This window comes from Anomaloglossus baeobatrachus, chromosome 1 (assembly GCF_048569485.1).
Source record: "Anomaloglossus baeobatrachus isolate aAnoBae1 chromosome 1, aAnoBae1.hap1, whole genome shotgun sequence".
In the NCBI taxonomy this organism is placed as follows: Eukaryota; Metazoa; Chordata; class Amphibia; order Anura; family Aromobatidae; genus Anomaloglossus; species Anomaloglossus baeobatrachus.
The window spans coordinates 28,452,140-28,472,405 of record NC_134353.1 but is presented as its reverse complement, the minus strand read 5'-3'; the positions used below and the strand labels follow the sequence as shown (position 1 = coordinate 28,472,405).

Genomic DNA, 20,266 nt, shown 5'->3' with positions numbered 1-20,266 from the left:
AAGGTTCTCTAGATCTCTTGAACCTCTCAAACAATGTAAAGGTTGCAATACAGCACCGCAAGGACCAAGCATTAAAAGAAGAACACTATTTAGCCAATATCTTGCATCCCATCTACAGAGGGAAAAAATTATCTGAGGCGGAAATCAACTCTGCAATGGAGTGGCTCGCCAATACTAACCATGACATTGTGGCAACTGTGCTGAAATTGAAGTGTGAATCTGCACCATTTCAAAAATACATGTTTGCAGATAACGTCGTTAATGAACTAAAACCACTGGACTGGTGGAAGTCGCAATCACTTGTTCTTCCAGCAAAGATAATAAATCTAGCTACTCAGCTACTGACTGCATCGGCTTCATCCGCAGGAGTAGAGAGATTGTTTTCTTCATTTGGTTTTGTGCACACAACAGTCCGAAACCGCTTAGGAACTGCTAAAGCAGGACAACTGGTTTTCCTATTAAAAGTCCTAAATAAACAGTAGGCTTAAAGGACTGATGTAGTCACTGAAGATGTTTGCTTACTTCAAACGTTAGAGAGAGGCTATTGTTAAAAAGTACTTACTCACTGTAGTTCAATTCTGAGTGTTTAATAGTGCAAATAAAAATTATTAGGTTTCATAATCAACTGTTTTAATATTTTTATTTGTGTAAAACAATTAGATTTGCAAAAAGACAAAGTTTTGCTTGTGTACAACTTGATTAAAAAATCTGATTTAAATCAAATGATTTAAATCAAAAAAATCTGATTTTTTTGATTTTTTTAAAAAAATCAAGATTTTTATCCACCCTGGCTCTGGAGTATAATACAGGAGGTAACTCAGGATCAGTAATGTAATGTATGTACACAGTGACTGCACCAGCAGAATAGTGAGTGCAGCTCTGGAGTATAATACAGGAGGGAACTCCGGATCAGTAATGTAATGTATGTACACAGTGACTGCACCAGCAGAATAGTGAGTGCAGCTCTGGAGTATAATACAGGAGGTAACTCAGGATCAGTAATGTATGTACACAGTGACTGCAGCAGCAGAATAGTGAGTGCAGCTCTGGAGTATAATACAGGAGGTAACTCAGGATCAGTAATGTAATGTATGTACACAGTGATTGCACCAGCAGAATAGTGAGTGCAGCTCTGGAGTATAATACAGGAGGTAACTCAGGATCAGTAATGTATGTACACAGTGACTGCACCAGCAGAATAGTGAGTGCAGCTCTGGAGTATAATACAGGAGGGAACTCCGGATCAGTAATGTAATGTATGTACACAGTGACTGCACCAGCAGAATAGTGAGTGCAGCTCTGGAGTATAATACAGGAGGTAACTCAGGATCAGTAATGTATGTACACAGTGACTGCAGCAGCAGAATAGTGAGTGCAGCTCTGGAGTATAATACAGGAGGTAACTCAGGATCAGTAATGTAATGTATGTACACAGTGATTGCACCAGCAGAATAGTGAGTGCAGCTCTGGAGTATAATACAGGAGGTAACTCAGGATCAGTAATGTATGTACACAGTGACTGCACCAGCAGAATAGTGAGTGCAGCTCTGGAGTATAATACAGGAGGTTACTCAGGATCAGTAATGTATGTACACAGTGACTGCACGAGCAGAATAGTGAGGGCAGCTCTGGAGTACAATACAGGATGTATCTCAGGATCAGTAATGTAATGTATCGTCCCCAAGACGATCTGAAGAAAACAAAATCAGATTCATTACTACATATAGCAATGGATCAAAAGCCCTATTCTCCATTCTGAGCAAGCATTGGTCGATCCTCCAGATGGACTCAGACATTGGGGACCTGGTGGGTGGACACCCTCAATGTACCTATCGGCGCAATAGATCATTACAGGACAGATTAGTCCACAGCCACTTTGACGCACCAAAAAGAACTACATGGTTGGAACGTGGAATAGTGGGTTCATTCAGATGCAGTGGTTGTGTCGCTTGCCCGGTTATAAAAACCGGAAAGGACTTTCTAAGTCACAATACTGGAAAAACATACTCAATCAGATCGCTGATAAATTGCCGCACATCTGGGGTAATTTACAAAGCTACTTGCTCATGCCCGTTTGAATACGTAGGAAAGACGAAACGAGAACTACGGCGTAGAGTCGGAGAACATTTGCGAGATATAGTCAATAAACGAGATACCCCTTTGGCAAAGCATATCAACCAGGTGCATGGGGGGGATACAAGGGGTCTCACGTTTATGGGCATTGACTCAGTTGCTCCCCCCCTTCGGGGTGGCGATTGGGACAAGAGCCTCTTGCAGCGTGAGACCTTTTGGATCTACACCCTTAAGACCCAGGTCCCTATGGGATTAAATGAAATTCTTACTTTTAGTTGCTTTTTGTGAAGGGACAGTATAGGGCTAGATAGGGTGAGCCACCGTAGAGCGGGGGCGCCATGACGTGACGGATAGGGCGCCGACCTCCGCAGTTAGGTAGATCTCAGATGACAGCTGCTATCTAGGGTCATCTTGTTTTATATTTTTTTATCCCCCTCTTTCTTGTGTTTTTCTGGGGGCTTGACCAATGCTGCTCCGGTAACTAAAATACCTTGTATCAATCTTGAAGATACATATATACCAAAATCTCTTTTCCTAATTGTAATTTCTTGTCCTGTGGTTTTTAGGAACCTGCCAAAAAATACCATTTTATGTCCTGAATCCATTGATTGGATCAGTTATCTTTTGGACGGGGTCCGTCCTTATTAACATCACCTAATCCTAGTAAAGAAGGAGACTCTACTTAAATATAAAACCCCCTTTCTTGGCACTTGAATTCCTTATATGGGATGTACATGACAAAGGATTTATGGCTATGAATTGATATATAGTAAAATCGTATTAAAAAACTGATGTATACTCCATATACTATATCCCCCTTAGGGAATAAGCCTAACCGCTGTTTGTTTGAGTATATCTCCAAAGATATCCCTTAGTGTTTGTGAATGAATGGTTGGGGGCGTGGTCGGAACGGAGATCACATGACCGCGGCCCTCTCCGTACGCTATTGGCCCGTATGCCGTTTGTGGTAAGCTGGGCTTGGAGGCAGGGCCAAGTGGCGATCATGTGACCGTGACGTACGTGACCTTGGCCCAGCATGCATCTGGCCAGGAACTGGCCTGAACATGTGATGGGGCCTCATGACGTGATGGTCACATGTCGGGCCAAGTGATGCGATATTATGACACGATGGTCATGTGACCAGGGTCACATGGGGCGCGATTTTCAAAACGAGGCCATTTGAGACCGGATAAAAATGCCGGCGGCCTAATAGTTCATGTGGACATAATAAGAAGCGCGGCCCCTAGACCTGGTGTGTATGGAACCACACATCTAGGATGCTTTAGACTACATGCTCTTCTGATAAGGTAATATCGCTTATGGGGACTTTAACAGTGGTGTCTTTTTCTTTGCTTGAGTACCGTTTTTATTGGTCACTAGCTTACTATACCTTTTACATACTGCAGCCTCCAAATGCCTCCAAATGGTAAATTCCCCTGATGAATCGATAAGAGGAAACGCGTTGGGAAGAGAATAAGGAGGGCTATTGAGCATACTTTGGCTGTTTCATTGGGCTGAATTGATAATATATATCATGCCCTACTAAGGTAATATTTTCTTCTGTCGGAGCAGTTGGGTGAGATATGAGACCCTGCTCATGCTAGATGATAAAAAGCAACCTGAGGTAAAAAGATTGGGTATATTCATGCAAATACATTAACCCTTGATTATGAGGGTATTGGATATTTGACCTATCTTCTACCTGCTTGTGTCCGTATTTTTGTGTGGTCACTGATTCACGGGTGATAATTTTTATAGACTTTGAGTCTTTTTAAAAAATAGAATTAAAAGTTAAATTTTAATATTACCAATTGCTGTATATCTATCTATCTCTGGTAATAAATAATAATAGTACACAGTGACTGCACCAGCAGAATAGTGAGTGCAGCTCTGGAGTATAATACAGGAGGTAACTCAGGATCAGTAATGTAATGTATGTACATAGTGACTGCAGCAGCAGAATAGTGAGTGCAGCTCTGGAGTATAATACAGGAGGTAACTCAGGATCAGTAATGTAATGTATGTACACAGTGACTGCACCAGCAGAATAGTGAGTGCAGCTCTGGAGTATAATACAGGGGGTAACTCAGGATCAGTAATGTAATGTATGTACACAGTGACTGCACCAGCAGAATAGTGAGTGCAGCTCTGGAGTATAATACAGGAGGTAACTCAGGATCAGTAATGTAATGTATGTACACAGTGACCTGCACCAGCAGAATAGTGAGTGCAGCTCTGGAGTATAATACAGGAGGTAACTCAGGATCAGTAATGTAATGTATGTGCACAGTGACTGCACCAGCAGAATAGTGAGTGCAGCTCTGGAGTATAATACAGGAGGGAACTCAGGATGAGTAATGTAATGTATGTACACAGTGACTGCACCAGCAGAATAGTGAGTGCAGCTCTGGAGTATAATACAGGAGGTAACTCTGGATCAGTAATGTAATGTATGTACACAGTGACTGCACCAGCAGAATAGTGAGTGCAGCTCTGGAGTATAATACAGGAGGTAACTCTGGATCAGTAATGTAATGTATGTACACAGTGACTGCACCAGCAGAATAGTGAGTGCAGCTCTGGAGTATAATACAGGGGGTAACTCAGGATCAGTAATGTAATGTATGTACACAGTGACTGCACCAGCAGAATAGTGAGTGCAGCTCTGGAGTATAATACAGGGGGTAACTCAGGATCAGTAATGTAATGTATGTACATAGTGACTGCAGCAGCAGAATAGTGAGTGCAGCTCTGGAGTATAATACAGGAGGTAAGTCAGGATCAGTAATGTAATGTATGTACACAGTGACCTGCACCAGCAGAATAGTGAGTGCAGCTCTGGAGTATAATACAGGAGGTAACTCAGGATCAGTAATGTAATGTATGTGCACAGTGACTGCACCAGCAGAATAGTGAGTGCAGCTCTGGAGTATAATACAGGAGGGAACTCAGGATGAGTAATGTAATGTATGTACACAGTGACTGCACCAGCAGAATAGTGAGTGCAGCTCTGGAGTATAATACAGGAGGTAACTCTGGATCAGTAATGTAATGTATGTACACAGTGACTGCACCAGCAGAATAGTGAGTGCAGCTCTGGAGTATAATACAGGAGGTAACTCTGGATCAGTAATGTAATGTATGTACACAGTGACTGCACCAGCAGAATAGTGAGTGCAGCTCTGGAGTATAATACAGGGGGTAATTCAGGATCAGTAATGTAATGTATGTACACAGTGACTGCACCAGCAGAATAGTGAGTGCAGCTCTGGAGTATAATACAGGAGGTAACTCAGGATCAGTAATGTAATGTATGTACACAGTGATTGCACCAGCAGAATAGTGAGTGCAACTCTGGAGGTATAATACAGGAGGTAACTCAGGATCAGTAATGTAATGTATGTACACAGTGACTGCACGAGCAGAATAGTGAGTGCAGCTCTGGGGTTATAATACAGGAGGTAACTCAGGATCAGTAATGTAATGTATGTACACAGTGACTGCACCAGCAGAATAGTGAGTGCAGCTCTGGAGTATAATACAGGAGGTAACTCAGGATCAGTAATGTAATGTATGTACACAGTGACTGCACCAGCAGAATAGTGAGTGCAGCTCTGGAGTGTAATACAGGAGGTAACTCAGGATCAGTAATGTATGTACACAGTGACTGCACCAGCAGAATAGTGAGTGCAGCTCTGGAGTATAATACAGGAGGTAACTCAGGATCAGTAATGTATGTACACAGTGACTGCACCAGCAGAATAGTGAGTGCAGCTCTGGAGTATAATACAGGAGGTAACTCAGGATCAGTAATGTAATGTATGTACACAGTGATTGCACCAGCAGAATAGTGAGTGCAGCTCTGGAGGTTTAATACAGGAGGGAACTCAGGATCAGTAATGTAATGTATGTACACAGTGACTGCACCAGCAGAATAGTGAGTGCAGCTCTGGAGTATAATACAGGAGGTAACTCAGGATCAGTAATGTAATGTATGTACACAGTGATTGCACCAGCAGACTAGTGAGTGCAGCTCTGGAGTATAATACAGGAGGTAACTCAGGATCAGTAATGTAATGTATGTACACAGTGACTACACCAGCAGAATACTGAGTGCAGCTCTGGGGTATAATACAGGAGGTAACTCAGGATCAGTAATTTATGTACACAGTGACTGCACCAGCAGAATAGTGAGTGCAGCTCTGGAGTATAATACAGGAGGTAACTCATAATCAGTAATGTATGTACACAGTGACTGCACCAGCTGAATAGTGAGTGCAGCTCTGGAGTATAATACAGGAGGTAACTCAGGATGAGTAATGTAATGTATGTACACAGTGACTGCACCAGCAGAATAGTGAGTGCAGCTCTGGAGTATAATACAGGAGGTAACTCAGGATCAGTAATGTAATGTATGTGCACAGTGACTGCACCAGCAGAATAGTGAGTGCAGCTCTGGAGTATAATAGAGGAGGTAACTCAGGATCAGTAATGTATGTACACAGTGATTGCACTAGCAGAATAGTGAGTGCAGCTCTGGAGTATAATACAGGAGGTAACTCTGGATCAGTAATGTAATGTATGTACACAGTGACTGCACCAGCAGAATAGTGAGTGCAGCTCTGGAGGTATAATACAGGAGGTAACTCAGGATCAGTAATGTAATGTATGTACACAGTGATTGCACGAGCAGAATAGTGAGTGCAGCTCTGGGGTATAATACAGGAGGTAACTCAGGATCAGTAATGTATGTACACAGTGACTGCACCAGCAGAATAGTGAGTGCAGCTCTGGAGTATAATGCAGGGGGTAATTCAGGATCAGTAATGTAATGTGTGTACACAGTGACTGCACCAGCAGAATAGTGAGTGCAGCTCTGGAGTATAATACAGGAGGTAACTCAGGATCAGTAATGTAATGTATGTACACAGTGACTGCACGAGCAGAATAGTGAGTGCAGCTCTGGGGTATAATACAGGAGGTAACTCAGGATCAGTAATGTAATGTATGTACACAGTGACTGCACCAGCAGAATAGTGAGTGCAGCTCTGGAGTATAATACAGGGGGTAATTCAGGATCAGTAATGTAATGTATGTACACAGTGACTGCACCAGCAGAATAGTGAGCGCAGCTCTGGAGTATAATACAGGAGGTAACTCAGGATCAGTAATGTAATGTATGTACACAGTGACTGCACCAGCAGAATAGTGAGTGCAGCTCTGGAGTATAATACAGGCTGTAACTCAGGATCAGTAATGTAATGTATGTATACAGTGACTGCACCAGCAGAATAGTGACTGCAGCTCTGGAGTATAATACAGGAGGTAACTCAGGATCAGTAATGTATGTACACAGTGACTGCACCAGCAGAATAGTGAGTGCAGCTCTGGAGTATAATACAGGAGGTAACTCAGGATCAGTAATGTAATGTATGTACACAGTGATTGCACCAGCAGACTAGTGAGTGCAGCTCTGGAGTATAATACAGGAGGTAACTCAGGATCAGTAATGTATGTACACAGTGACTGCACCAGCAGAATAGTGAGTGCAGCTCTGGAGTATAATACAGGAGGTTACTCAGGATCAGTAATGTATGTACACAGTGACTGCACGAGCAGAATAGTGAGGGCAGCTCTGGAGTACAATACAGGATGTATCTCAGGATCAGTAATGTAATGTATGTACACAGTGACTGCACCAGCAGAATAGTGAGTGCAGCTCTGGAGTATAATACAGGAGGTAACTCAGGATCAGTAATGTAATGTATGTACACAGTGACTACACCAGCAGAATAGTGAGTGCAGCTCTGGGGTATAATACAGGAGGTAACTCAGGATCAGTAATTTATGTACACAGTGACTGCACCAGCAGAATAGTGAGTGCAGCTCTGGAGTATAATACAGGAGGTAACTCATAATCAGTAATGTATGTACACAGTGACTGCACCAGCTGAATAGTGAGTGCAGCTCTGGCGTATAATATAGGAGGTTATTCAGGATCAGTAATGTAATGTATGTACACAGTGACTGCACCAGCAGAATAGTGAGTGCAGCTCTGGAGTATAATACAGGAGGTAACTCAGGATCAGTAATATAATGTATGTACACAGTGACTGCACCAGCAGAATAGTGAGTGCAGCTCTGGAGTATAATACAGGAGGTAACTCAGGATGAGTAATGTAATGTATGTACACAGTGACTGCACCAGCAGAATAGTGAGTGCAGCTCTGGAGTATAATACAGGAGGTAACTCAGGATCAGTAATGTAATGTATGTGCACAGTGACTGCACCAGCAGAATAGTGAGTGCAGCTCTGGAGTATAATAGAGGAGGTAACTCAGGATCAGTAATGTAATGTATGTGCACAGTGACTGCACCAGCAGAATAGTGAGTGCAGCTCTGGAGTATAATACAGGAGGTAACTCAGGATCAGTAATGTAATGTATGTGCACAGTGACTGCACCAGCAGAATAGTGAGTGCAGCTCTGGAGTATAATACAGGAGGTAACTCAGGATGAGTAATGTAATGTATGTACACAGTGACTGCACCAGCAGAATAGTGAGTGCAGCTCTGGAGTATAATACAGGAGGTAACTCAGGATCAGTAATGTAATGTATGTGCACAGTGACTGCACCAGCAGAATAGTGAGTGCAGCTCTGGAGTATAATAGAGGAGGTAACTCAGGATCAGTAATGTAATGTATGTGCACAGTGACTGCACCAGCAGAATAGTGAGTGCAGCTCTGGAGTATAATACAGGAGGTAACTCAGGATCAGTAATGTAATGTATGTGCACAGTGACTGCACCAGCAGAATAGTGAGTGCAGCTCTGGAGTATAATACAGGAGGTAACTCAGGATGAGTAATGTAATGTATGTACACAGTGACTGCACCAGCAGAATAGTGAGTGCAGCTCTGGAGTATAATACAGGAGGTAACTCTGGATCAGTAATGTAATGTATGTACACAGTGACTGCACCAGCAGAATAGTGAGTGCAGCTCTGGAGTATAATACAGGAGGTAAATCTTGATCGGTAATGTAATGTATGTACAGAGTGACTGCACCAGCAGAATAGTGAGTGCAGCTCTGGAGTATAATACAGGAGGTAACTCAGGATCAGTAATGTAATGTATGTACACAGTGATTGCACCAGCAGAATAGTGAGTGCAGCTCTGGAGGTATAATACAGGAGGTAACTCAGGATCAGTAATGTAATGTATGTACACAGTGACTGCACGAGCAGAATAGTGAGTGCAGCTCTGGGGTATAATACAGGAGGTAACTCAGGATCAGTAATGTATGTACACAGTGACTGCACCAGCAGAATAGTGAGTGCAGCTCTGGAGTATAATACAGGGGGTAATTCAGGATCAGTAATGTAATGTGTGTACACAGTGACTGCACCAGCAGAATAGTGAGTGCAGCTCTGGAGTATAATACAGGAGGTAACTCGGGATCAGTAATGTATGTACACAGTGACTGCACCAGCAGAATAGTGAGTGCAGCTCTGGAGTATAATACAGGAGGTAACTCAGGATCAGTAATGTAATGTATGTACACAGTGACTGCACGAGCAGAATAGTGAGTGCAGCTCTGGGGTATAATACAGGAGGTAACTCAGGATCAGTAATGTAATGTATGTACACAGTGACTGCAGCAGCAGAATAGTGAGTGCAGCTCTGGAGTATAATACAGGGGGTAATTCAGGATCAGTAATGTAATGTATGTACACAGTGACTGCACCAGCAGAATAGTGAGCGCAGCTCTGGAGTATAATACAGGAGGTAACTCAGGATCAGTAATGTAATGTATGTACACAGTGACTGCACCAGCAGAATAGTGAGTGCAGCTCTGGAGTATAATACAGGAGGTAACTCAGGATCAGTAATGTATGTACACAGTGATTGCACCAGCAGAATAGTGAGTGCAGCTCTGGAGTATAATACAGGAGGTAACTCAGGATCAGTAATGTATGTACACAGTGATTGCACGAGCAGAATAGTGAGTGCAGCTCTGGAGTATAATACAGGAGGTAACTCAGGATCAGTAATGTATGTACACAGTGACTGCACCAGCAGAATAGTGAGTGCAGCTCTGGAGTATAATACAGGAGGTAACTCAGGATCAGTAATGTAATGTATGTACACAGTGACTGCACCAGCAGAATAGTGAGTGCAGCTCTGGAGTATAATACAGGGGGTAATTCAGGATCAGTAATGTAATGTATATACACAGTGATTGCACCAGCAGAATAGTGAGTGCAGCTCTGGAGTATAATACAGGAGGTAACTCAGGATCAGTAATGTATGTACACAGTGACTGCACCGGCAGAATAGTGAGTGCAGCTCTGGAGTATAATACAGGAGGTAACTCAGGATCAGTAATGTAATGTATGTGCACAGTGACTGCACCAGCAGAATAGTGAGTGCAGCTCTGGAGTATAATAGAGGAGGTAACTCAGGATCAGTAATGTATGTACACAGTGATTGCACTAGCAGAATAGTGAGTGCAGCTCTGGAGTATAATACAGGAGGTAACTCTGGATCAGTAATGTAATGTATGTACACAGTGACTGCACCAGCAGAATAGTGAGTGCAGCTCTGGAGGTATAATACAGGAGGTAACTCAGGATCAGTAATGTAATGTATGTACACAGTGATTGCACGAGCAGAATAGTGAGTGCAGCTCTGGGGTATAATACAGGAGGTAACTCAGGATCAGTAATGTATGTACACAGTGACTGCACCAGCAGAATAGTGAGTGCAGCTCTGGAGTATAATGCAGGGGGTAATTCAGGATCAGTAATGTAATGTGTGTACACAGTGACTGCACCAGCAGAATAGTGAGTGCAGCTCTGGAGTATAATACAGGAGGTAACTCAGGATCAGTAATGTAATGTATGTACACAGTGACTGCACGAGCAGAATAGTGAGTGCAGCTCTGGGGTATAATACAGGAGGTAACTCAGGATCAGTAATGTAATGTATGTACACAGTGACTGCACCAGCAGAATAGTGAGTGCAGCTCTGGAGTATAATACAGGAGGTAACTCAGGATCAGTAATGTAATGTATGTACACAGTGACTGCACCAGCAGAATAGTGAGTGCAGCTCTGGAGTATAATACAGGCTGTAACTCAGGATCAGTAATGTAATGTATGTACACAGTGACTGCACCAGCAGAATAGTGAGCGCAGCTCTGGAGTATAATACAGGAGGTAACTCAGGATCAGTAATGTAATGTATGTACACAGTGACTGCACCAGCAGAATAGTGAGTGCAGCTCTGGAGTATAATACAGGCTGTAACTCAGGATCAGTAATGTAATGTATGTATACAGTGACTGCACCAGCAGAATAGTGAGTGCAGCTCTGGAGTATAATACAGGAGGTAACTCAGGATCAGTAATGTATGTACACAGTGACTGCACCAGCAGAATAGTGAGTGCAGCTCTGGAGTATAATACAGGAGGTAACTCAGGATCAGTAATGTAATGTATGTACACAGTGATTGCACCAGCAGACTAGTGAGTGCAGCTCTGGAGTATAATACAGGAGGTAACTCAGGATCAGTAATGTATGTACACAGTGACTGCACCAGCAGAATAGTGAGTGCAGCTCTGGAGTATAATACAGGAGGTTACTCAGGATCAGTAATGTATGTACACAGTGACTGCACGAGCAGAATAGTGAGGGCAGCTCTGGAGTACAATACAGGATGTATCTCAGGATCAGTAATGTAATGTATGTACACAGTGACTGCACCAGCAGAATAGTGAGTGCAGCTCTGGAGTATAATACAGGAGGTAACTCAGGATCAGTAATGTAATGTATGTACACAGTGACTACACCAGCAGAATAGTGAGTGCAGCTCTGGGGTATAATACAGGAGGTAACTCAGGATCAGTAATTTATGTACACAGTGACTGCACCAGCAGAATAGTGAGTGCAGCTCTGGAGTATAATACAGGAGGTAACTCATAATCAGTAATGTATGTACACAGTGACTGCACCAGCTGAATAGTGAGTGCAGCTCTGGCGTATAATATAGGAGGTTATTCAGGATCAGTAATGTAATGTATGTACACAGTGACTGCACCAGCAGAATAGTGAGTGCAGCTCTGGAGTATAATACAGGAGGTAACTCAGGATCAGTAATATAATGTATGTACACAGTGACTGCACCAGCAGAATAGTGAGTGCAGCTCTGGAGTATAATACAGGAGGTAACTCAGGATGAGTAATGTAATGTATGTACACAGTGACTGCACCAGCAGAATAGTGAGTGCAGCTCTGGAGTATAATACAGGAGGTAACTCAGGATCAGTAATGTAATGTATGTGCACAGTGACTGCACCAGCAGAATAGTGAGTGCAGCTCTGGAGTATAATAGAGGAGGTAACTCAGGATCAGTAATGTAATGTATGTGCACAGTGACTGCACCAGCAGAATAGTGAGTGCAGCTCTGGAGTATAATACAGGAGGTAACTCAGGATCAGTAATGTAATGTATGTGCACAGTGACTGCACTAGCAGAATAGTGAGTGCAGCTCTGGAGTATAATACAGGAGGTAACTCAGGATGAGTAATGTAATGTATGTACACAGTGACTGCACCAGCAGAATAGTGAGTGCAGCTCTGGAGTATAATACAGGAGGTAACTCAGGATCAGTAATGTAATGTATGTGCACAGTGACTGCACCAGCAAAATAGTGAGTGCAGCTCTGGAGTATAATAGAGGAGGTAACTCAGGATCAGTAATGTAATGTATGTGCACAGTGACTGCACCAGCAGAATAGTGAGTGCAGCTCTGGAGTATAATACAGGAGGTAACTCAGGATCAGTAATGTAATGTATGTGCACAGTGACTGCACCAGCAGAATAGTGAGTGCAGCTCTGGAGTATAATACAGGAGGTAACTCAGGATGAGTAATGTATGTACACAGTGACTGCACCAGCAGAATAGTGAGTGCAGCTCTGGAGTATAATACAGGAGGTAACTCTGGATCAGTAATGTAATGTATGTACACAGTGACTGCACCAGCAGAATAGTGAGTGCAGCTCTGGAGTATAATACAGGAGGTAAATCTTGATCGGTAATGTAATGTATGTACAGAGTGACTGCACCAGCAGAATAGTGAGTGCAGCTCTGGAGTATAATACAGGAGGTAACTCAGGATCAGTAATGTAATGTATGTACACAGTGATTGCACCAGCAGAATAGTGAGTGCAGCTCTGGAGGTATAATACAGGAGGTAACTCAGGATCAGTAATGTAATGTATGTACACAGTGACTGCACGAGCAGAATAGTGAGTGCAGCTCTGGGGTATAATACAGGAGGTAACTCAGGATCAGTAATGTATGTACACAGTGACTGCACCAGCAGAATAGTGAGTGCAGCTCTGGAGTATAATACAGGGGGTAATTCAGGATCAGTAATGTAATGTGTGTACACAGTGACTGCACCAGCAGAATAGTGAGTGCAGCTCTGGAGTATAATACAGGAGGTAACTCGGGATCAGTAATGTATGTACACAGTGACTGCACCAGCAGAATAGTGAGTGCAGCTCTGGAGTATAATACAGGAGGTAACTCAGGATCAGTAATGTAATGTATGTACACAGTGACTGCACGAGCAGAATAGTGAGTGCAGCTCTGGGGTATAATACAGGAGGTAACTCAGGATCAGTAATGTAATGTATGTACACAGTGACTGCAGCAGCAGAATAGTGAGTGCAGCTCTGGAGTATAATACAGGGGGTAATTCAGGATCAGTAATGTAATGTATGTACACAGTGACTGCACCAGCAGAATAGTGAGCGCAGCTCTGGAGTATAATACAGGAGGTAACTCAGGATCAGTAATGTAATGTATGTACACAGTGACTGCACCAGCAGAATAGTGAGTGCAGCTCTGGAGTATAATACAGGAGGTAACTCAGGATCAGTAATGTATGTACACAGTGATTGCACCAGCAGAATAGTGAGTGCAGCTCTGGAGTATAATACAGGAGGTAACTCAGGATCAGTAATGTATGTACACAGTGATTGCACGAGCAGAATAGTGAGTGCAGCTCTGGAGTATAATACAGGAGGTAACTCAGGATCAGTAATGTATGTACACAGTGACTGCACCAGCAGAATAGTGAGTGCAGCTCTGGAGTATAATACAGGAGGTAACTCAGGATCAGTAATGTAATGTATGTACACAGTGACTGCACCAGCAGAATAGTGAGTGCAGCTCTGGAGTATAATACAGGGGGTAATTCAGGATCAGTAATGTAATGTATATACACAGTGATTGCACCAGCAGAATAGTGAGTGCAGCTCTGGAGTATAATACAGGAGGTAACTCAGGATCAGTAATGTATGATCACAGTGACTGCACCAGCAGAATAGTGAGTGCAGCTCTGGAGTATAATACAGGGGGTAACTCAGGATCAGTAATGTATGTACACAGTGACTGCACCAGCAGAATAGTGAGTGCAGCTCTGGAGTATAATATAGGAGGTAAGTCAGGATCAGTAATGTAATGTACACAGTGACTGCACCAGCAGAATAGTGAGTGCAGCTCTGGAGTATAATACAGGAGGTAACTCAGGATCAGTAATGTATGTACACAGTGACTGCACCAGCAGAATAGTGAGTGCAGCTCAGGAGTATAATATAGGAGGTAAGTCAGCATCAGTAATGTATGTACACAGTGACTGCACCAGCAGAATAGTGAGTGCAGCTCTGGAGTATAATACAGGAGGTAACTCAGGATCAGTAATGTATGTACACAGTGACTGCACCGGCAGAATAGTGAGTGCAGCTCTGGAGTATAATACAGGAGGTAACTCAGGATCAGTAATGTAATGTATGTACACAGTGACTACAGCAGCAGAATAGTGAGTGCAGCTCTGGAGTATAATACAGGAGGTAACTCAGGATCAGTAATGTATGATCACAGTGACTGCACCAGCAGAATAGTGAGTGCAGCTCTGGAGTATAATACAGGGGGTAACTCAGGATCAGTAATGTATGTACACAGTGACTGCACCAGCAGAATAGTGAGTGCAGCTCTGGAGTATAATATAGGAGGTAAGTCAGGATCAGTAATGTAATGTACACAGTGACTGCACCAGCAGAATAGTGAGTGCAGCTCAGGAGTATAATATAGGAGGTAAGTCAGCATCAGTAATGTATGTACACAGTGACTGCACCAGCAGAATAGTGAGTGCAGCTCTGGAGTATAATACAGGAGGTAACTCAGGATCAGTTGTGTGTGTAGTGGTGACTGTAGAGATGGATGATGTGTATATGATGGGTGATGACTGTATAAATAGGCCTCGGGAGTCACCATTTACCCCATGTAGAGGGACTGAAAGTAACCGGGTGAAAACTAAAACTTTTAGTATTGAAGTTAAAAGGACAAACACAAAAAAAGCAGTGTGAAGAGGCAGACCCCACCACCCCGACCCTGAGCAGGCCCACGAGTGACACACAGCGCCCCCTGGGGGTCACCAGGGGTAGATTAAATAAAAAAAATGACCCTGGTGAGTTCTCCTCTATCCTCCCTGGGGTCCTGGTGAGCAGAGGGGCAGCATACCGCTGCAGGCAGTCACATCACCATACATGAGATGGTTTTAGCACCGCGTCCTCCCGGCCATGCTATCCACATTGCAGACAGGTAATAGTACACCTCCGCCGGTGTAAAGGCTGGAGCAGTGCTATTAGAAGATGAAGGGGAGATGGCTCCATAGAAGCTGCAGGGTCAGCAGCGGGGTACGGTGACGGATGGATGGTGTGCCCCCTTCCCTGGCCCCTCAGGCCCTGGAGCTGTGCAGGATACACAGTATAATCACCCGGGGTAGTCCTGCTGGCAGGATATGTTTCTATGAGAATGCTCTGCACTGCTGCAGTTAGCGCTGTGTCCAGCAGAGGGCGGTGTGTGATCAGCATTGATCTCTGCAGCTCACAGGAGGGTCAGATAAATGAGGGGGACTATGGAGGGGCACAGGGCACGTCTGCATCTATAGAGGGGGGCGGAGGCCTCTGATCTACAGACCGGCGATTATAGAAGACAGGTCACTCGCTCCTCTCATATATGTGTCCACCAGGGAAAGTGATGCGGCCCCCTCCAGCCGCCACACTCTGCTCTGACCCCGGCTGTGCCCTAAACAGAGACATGTCAGCGGGACGCTTCCCTATAATCACTCATTGTCACCCCAGGGCGTCTGAGCCCACTCCTGCATCCTGCAAAATCTCCTCTCCTGCACAAAAGGGTTAATCGTCTGTAAGCTTCACTATGGAGAATTGCTCTGCAGTCCACATGGTGACTGGAGGGGTCTAGTTACAAGGGGTTAATGCTCTGCAGTCCTAATGACTCTAGGGGTCTGGTTATAAGGGGTTAATGCTCTGCGGTCCTGGTGACTGGAGGGGGTCTGGTTATAAGGGGTTAATGCTCTGCGGTCCTAATGACTCTAGGGGTCTGGTTATAAGGGGTTAATGCTCTTCGGTCCTGGTGACTGGAGAGGTCTGGTTATAAGGGGTTAATGCTGTGTAGTCCTCCTGGTGACCGGGGGAGGGGGCTCTCGGGATCTGGTTATGGGTGGCGGGTGGTGAGTCTGGTTACGAGGGGGGGGTGTCTCTCGGGGTCTGGTTATGAGGGGGGGTGTCTCGGTGTCTGGTTATGAGGGGGGGTCTCTTGGGGTCTGGTTATGAGTGGGGGGGTCTCTCGGGGTCTGGTTATGAGGTGGGGGTCTCTCGGGGTCTGGTTATGAGGTGGGGGTCTCTCTGGGTCTGGTTATGAGGGGGGGGGGTCTCTCGGGGTCTGGTTATGAGGGGGGGGGGTCTCTCGGGGTCTGGTTATGAGGGGGGGGTGTCTCGGTGTCTGGTTATGAGGGGGGGTCTCTTGGGGTCTGGTTATGAGTGGGGGGGTCTCTCGGGGTCTGGTTATGAGGTGGGGGTCTCTCGGGGTCTGGTTATGAGGGGGGGTCTCTCTGGGTCTGGTTATGAGTGGGGGGGTCTCTCGGGGTCTGGTTATGAGGTGGGGGTCTCTCGGGGTCTGGTTATGAGGGGGGGTCTCTCTGGGTCTGGTTATGAGGTGGGCGTCTCTCGGGGTCTGGTTATGAGGGGAGGGGGTCTCTCGGGGTCTGGTGTATGTAAGCTCTTAGTGTTTCTCATCTGCGCTGCTCTCATGAGGGCTGTGCACAGCAGGGCGCTGTTCCCCGGCGGTGTCTGGCCATGGCTGCTCCTTCTCATACCTTTGATCTTGCCCTCTTCCCTCTCCCCGTGGTGCGGTGCGGCCGCGGCTCTGCAGCGTTCCTTCTGTAATTGTTCTCATGGCCGTCGTGTGCCTCGTACGGCACATGTGCCTTTTGCTCAAGATATGAGGGGCTGCTGATAAGTCTTCGACTTTACCCAGAAAGAAGCGAGATAGGATGATGAAACTTTACATTTATTCCACATACTCTCCACTGATGACCACACACTCCTTACATCGGTATTCCAGGTTCTGTAAGCCTAGCAAAAAGAAGGATTTCGGTTGTGCCTCAAACCAGGCATCCATAGCAGCCATAGCATCAGAAATGGTGTGACATTTGGTACCTTGAGGTGTTTCTTCAGGTTTGGAAACAGATGATAGTCGGAGGGAGCTAGATCTGGTGAATAAGGTGGGTGGTCACCAGCTGGAAGCCCGGCTCTGCCAGTTTTGCCGTGGTCGCTTGTGCAGTGTGAGCGGAGGCGTTGTCTTTGCAGGAACAAGATTCCTTTGGACAGCTTGCCGCGCCTTTTGGCCTTCAGAGCTGCCTTCAATTGGTCCAAAAGTTCAGTGTAATACCTTGCATTGATGGTGGAACCCTTTTGAAGGTAGTCCACTAGCAGCACGCCATCCTTATCCCAGAACACAGACGCCAGCACCGTAGTGGCTGATTTTTGCACCCAGAACTTCTTTGGACGAGGAGAACCACTGTGCCTCCATTCTTCTGACAGCTCCTTGTTTTCAGGGTCATACAAATAAATCCAGGTCTCCTCCATAGTGACCGGTCACTCCAGGACGTTCCTCATCATTGGGGCTGAAGTGGCCGGTTTTACATTTGGCAACCCAGTTCTTAGCTGTGGAATATGAAGGGCATTGATCCCCCAATGCCTGCGACATATCACCATGAATATCCTTCACAGACTTTCCTTGTAGAAGAATGTTATCCCTCCTCTGCTCTCAGTTGATGTGAATATCGCATTAGACTTCATTTTGTTTTCCCGCGTGCGTAGAACACTGTTGCCATAAGCAACAAACACAACATTTTGAAAACATAAGACACATAAGGCTTTTATGTGATGTAACATGCGTTACCATAGAAACAAAAAAGATCACAAAGCCAAAGACTTATCAGCAGCCTCTCATATATGGTGAGAGGTGAGAAGCTTCCTCACTTCCTCACTGTGCTTGGAAGTCCTCAAATTGCTTCCTCCCTCTGTCCACCCCGGACTCCTCGCTGCCTCCCTCTGTCCACCCCGGACTCCTCGCTGCCTCCCTCTGTCCACCCCGGACTCCTCGCTGCCTCCCTCTGTCCACCCCGGACTCCTCGCTGCCTCCCTCTGTCCACTCCGGACTCCTCGCCGCCTCCCTCTGTCCACCCCGGACTCCTCGCTGCCTCCCTCTGTCCACCCCGGACTCCTCGCTGCCTCCCTCTGTCCACCCCGGACTCCTCGCTGCCTCCCTCTGTCCACCCCGGACTCCTCGCTGCCTCCCTCTGTCCACCCCGGACTCCTCGCTGCCACCCTCTGTCCACCCCGAACTCCTCGCTGCCTCCCTCTGTCCACCCCGGACTCCTCGCTGCCTCCCTCTGTCCACCCCGGACTCCTCGCTGCCTCCCTCTGTCCACCCCGGACTCCTCGCTGCCACCCTCTGTCCACCCCGGACTCCTCGCTGCCTCTCTCTGTCCACCCCGGACTCCTCGCTGCCTCTCTCTGTCCACCCCGGACTCCTCGCTGCCTCTCTCTGTCCACCCCGGACTCCTCGCTGCCTCCCTCTGTCCACCCCGGACTCCTCGCTGCCTCCCTCTGTCCACCTCGAGTTCCTCGCTCGCTCCCTCTATCCACCTCGAGTTCCTCGCTCCCTCTATCCACCTCGGACTCCTTGCTCGCTCCCTCCCTCTGTTCAGCCCGCACTCCTCGCTCGCTCCCTCCCTCTGTCCAGCCCGGACTCCTCGCCCGCTCCCTCCCTCTGTCCACCTCGAGTTCCTCGCTCGCTCCCTCTATCCACCTCGAGTTCCTCGCTCCCTCCCTCTATCCACCTCGGACTCCTCGCTCGCTCCCTCCCTCTGTTCAGCCCGCACTCCTCGCTCGCTCCCTCCCTCTGTCCACCCCGGACTCCTCGCTGCCACCCTCTGTCCACCCCGGACTCCTCGCTGCCTCTCTCTGTCCACCCCGGACTCCTCGCTGCTTCCCTCTGTCCACCCCGGACTCCTCGCTGCCTCCCTCTGTCCACCTCGAGTTCCTCGCTCGCTCCCTCTATCCACCTCGAGTTCCTCGCTCCCTCTATCCACCTCGGACTCCTTGCTCGCTCCCTCCCTCTGTTCAGCCCGCACTCCTCGCTCGCTCCCTCCCTCTGTCCAGCCCGGACTCCTCGCCCGCTCCCTCCCTCTGTCCACCTCGGACTCCTCGCTCGCTCCCTCCCTCTGTTCAGCCCAGACTCCTCGCTCGCTCCCTCCCTCTGTCCAGCCCGCACTCCTCGCTCCCTCCCTCTGTCCAGCCCGGACTCCTCGCCCGCTCCCTCCCGCTATCCACTCAGACTACTCACTTGCTGCTTCCCTTGCCACCCTCCCTCACCTCCCATAAAACTCTTTGCCATCCTCCCTGACTTGCGCTGGATAAAAACGGTTTTCCTTTCTTAATACAGTGTGGGTCTTTAGGTTTATACGTGCAATGCTGGTACAGTGCTCTTCATCTCCTTTCTAGGCCCAGCAGCAGAGGAGCCTGGACAACATATTAACTCTTCAAACCAAGGGCATCCTTGGAAGGAGATATAAGAAGGACCTATGTCCGAGTCCAGAGATGAACGGCACAAGTCCAATGTCTGAGCAGGATTCTGGAATTCTGGATGTGGAAGATGAAGATGAGGAAGAAGAGGTAAAGTAACTGTATGAAGGATGATGTGCATGGAGAGTAGAAGTGTTCTGCTGCCAGATGTGAACATAATGCTCCTCGTCT

General features: G+C 46.4%; 1 protein-coding gene across 2 annotated transcripts in view; it reads left to right on the top strand.

The window, feature by feature from the left end:
* Positions 1–20,266, top strand: part of EXOC6B (exocyst complex component 6B) — a 299,724-nt gene that overhangs the window by 123,263 nt on the left and 156,195 nt on the right. For both annotated transcript variants that reach the window (XM_075346201.1, XM_075346210.1), the window contains exon 7: positions 20,015–20,185. In XM_075346201.1, coding sequence (XP_075202316.1) covers positions 20,015–20,185 — 171 coding nt within the window. The remainder of the gene's footprint in view (positions 1–20,014; positions 20,186–20,266) is intronic.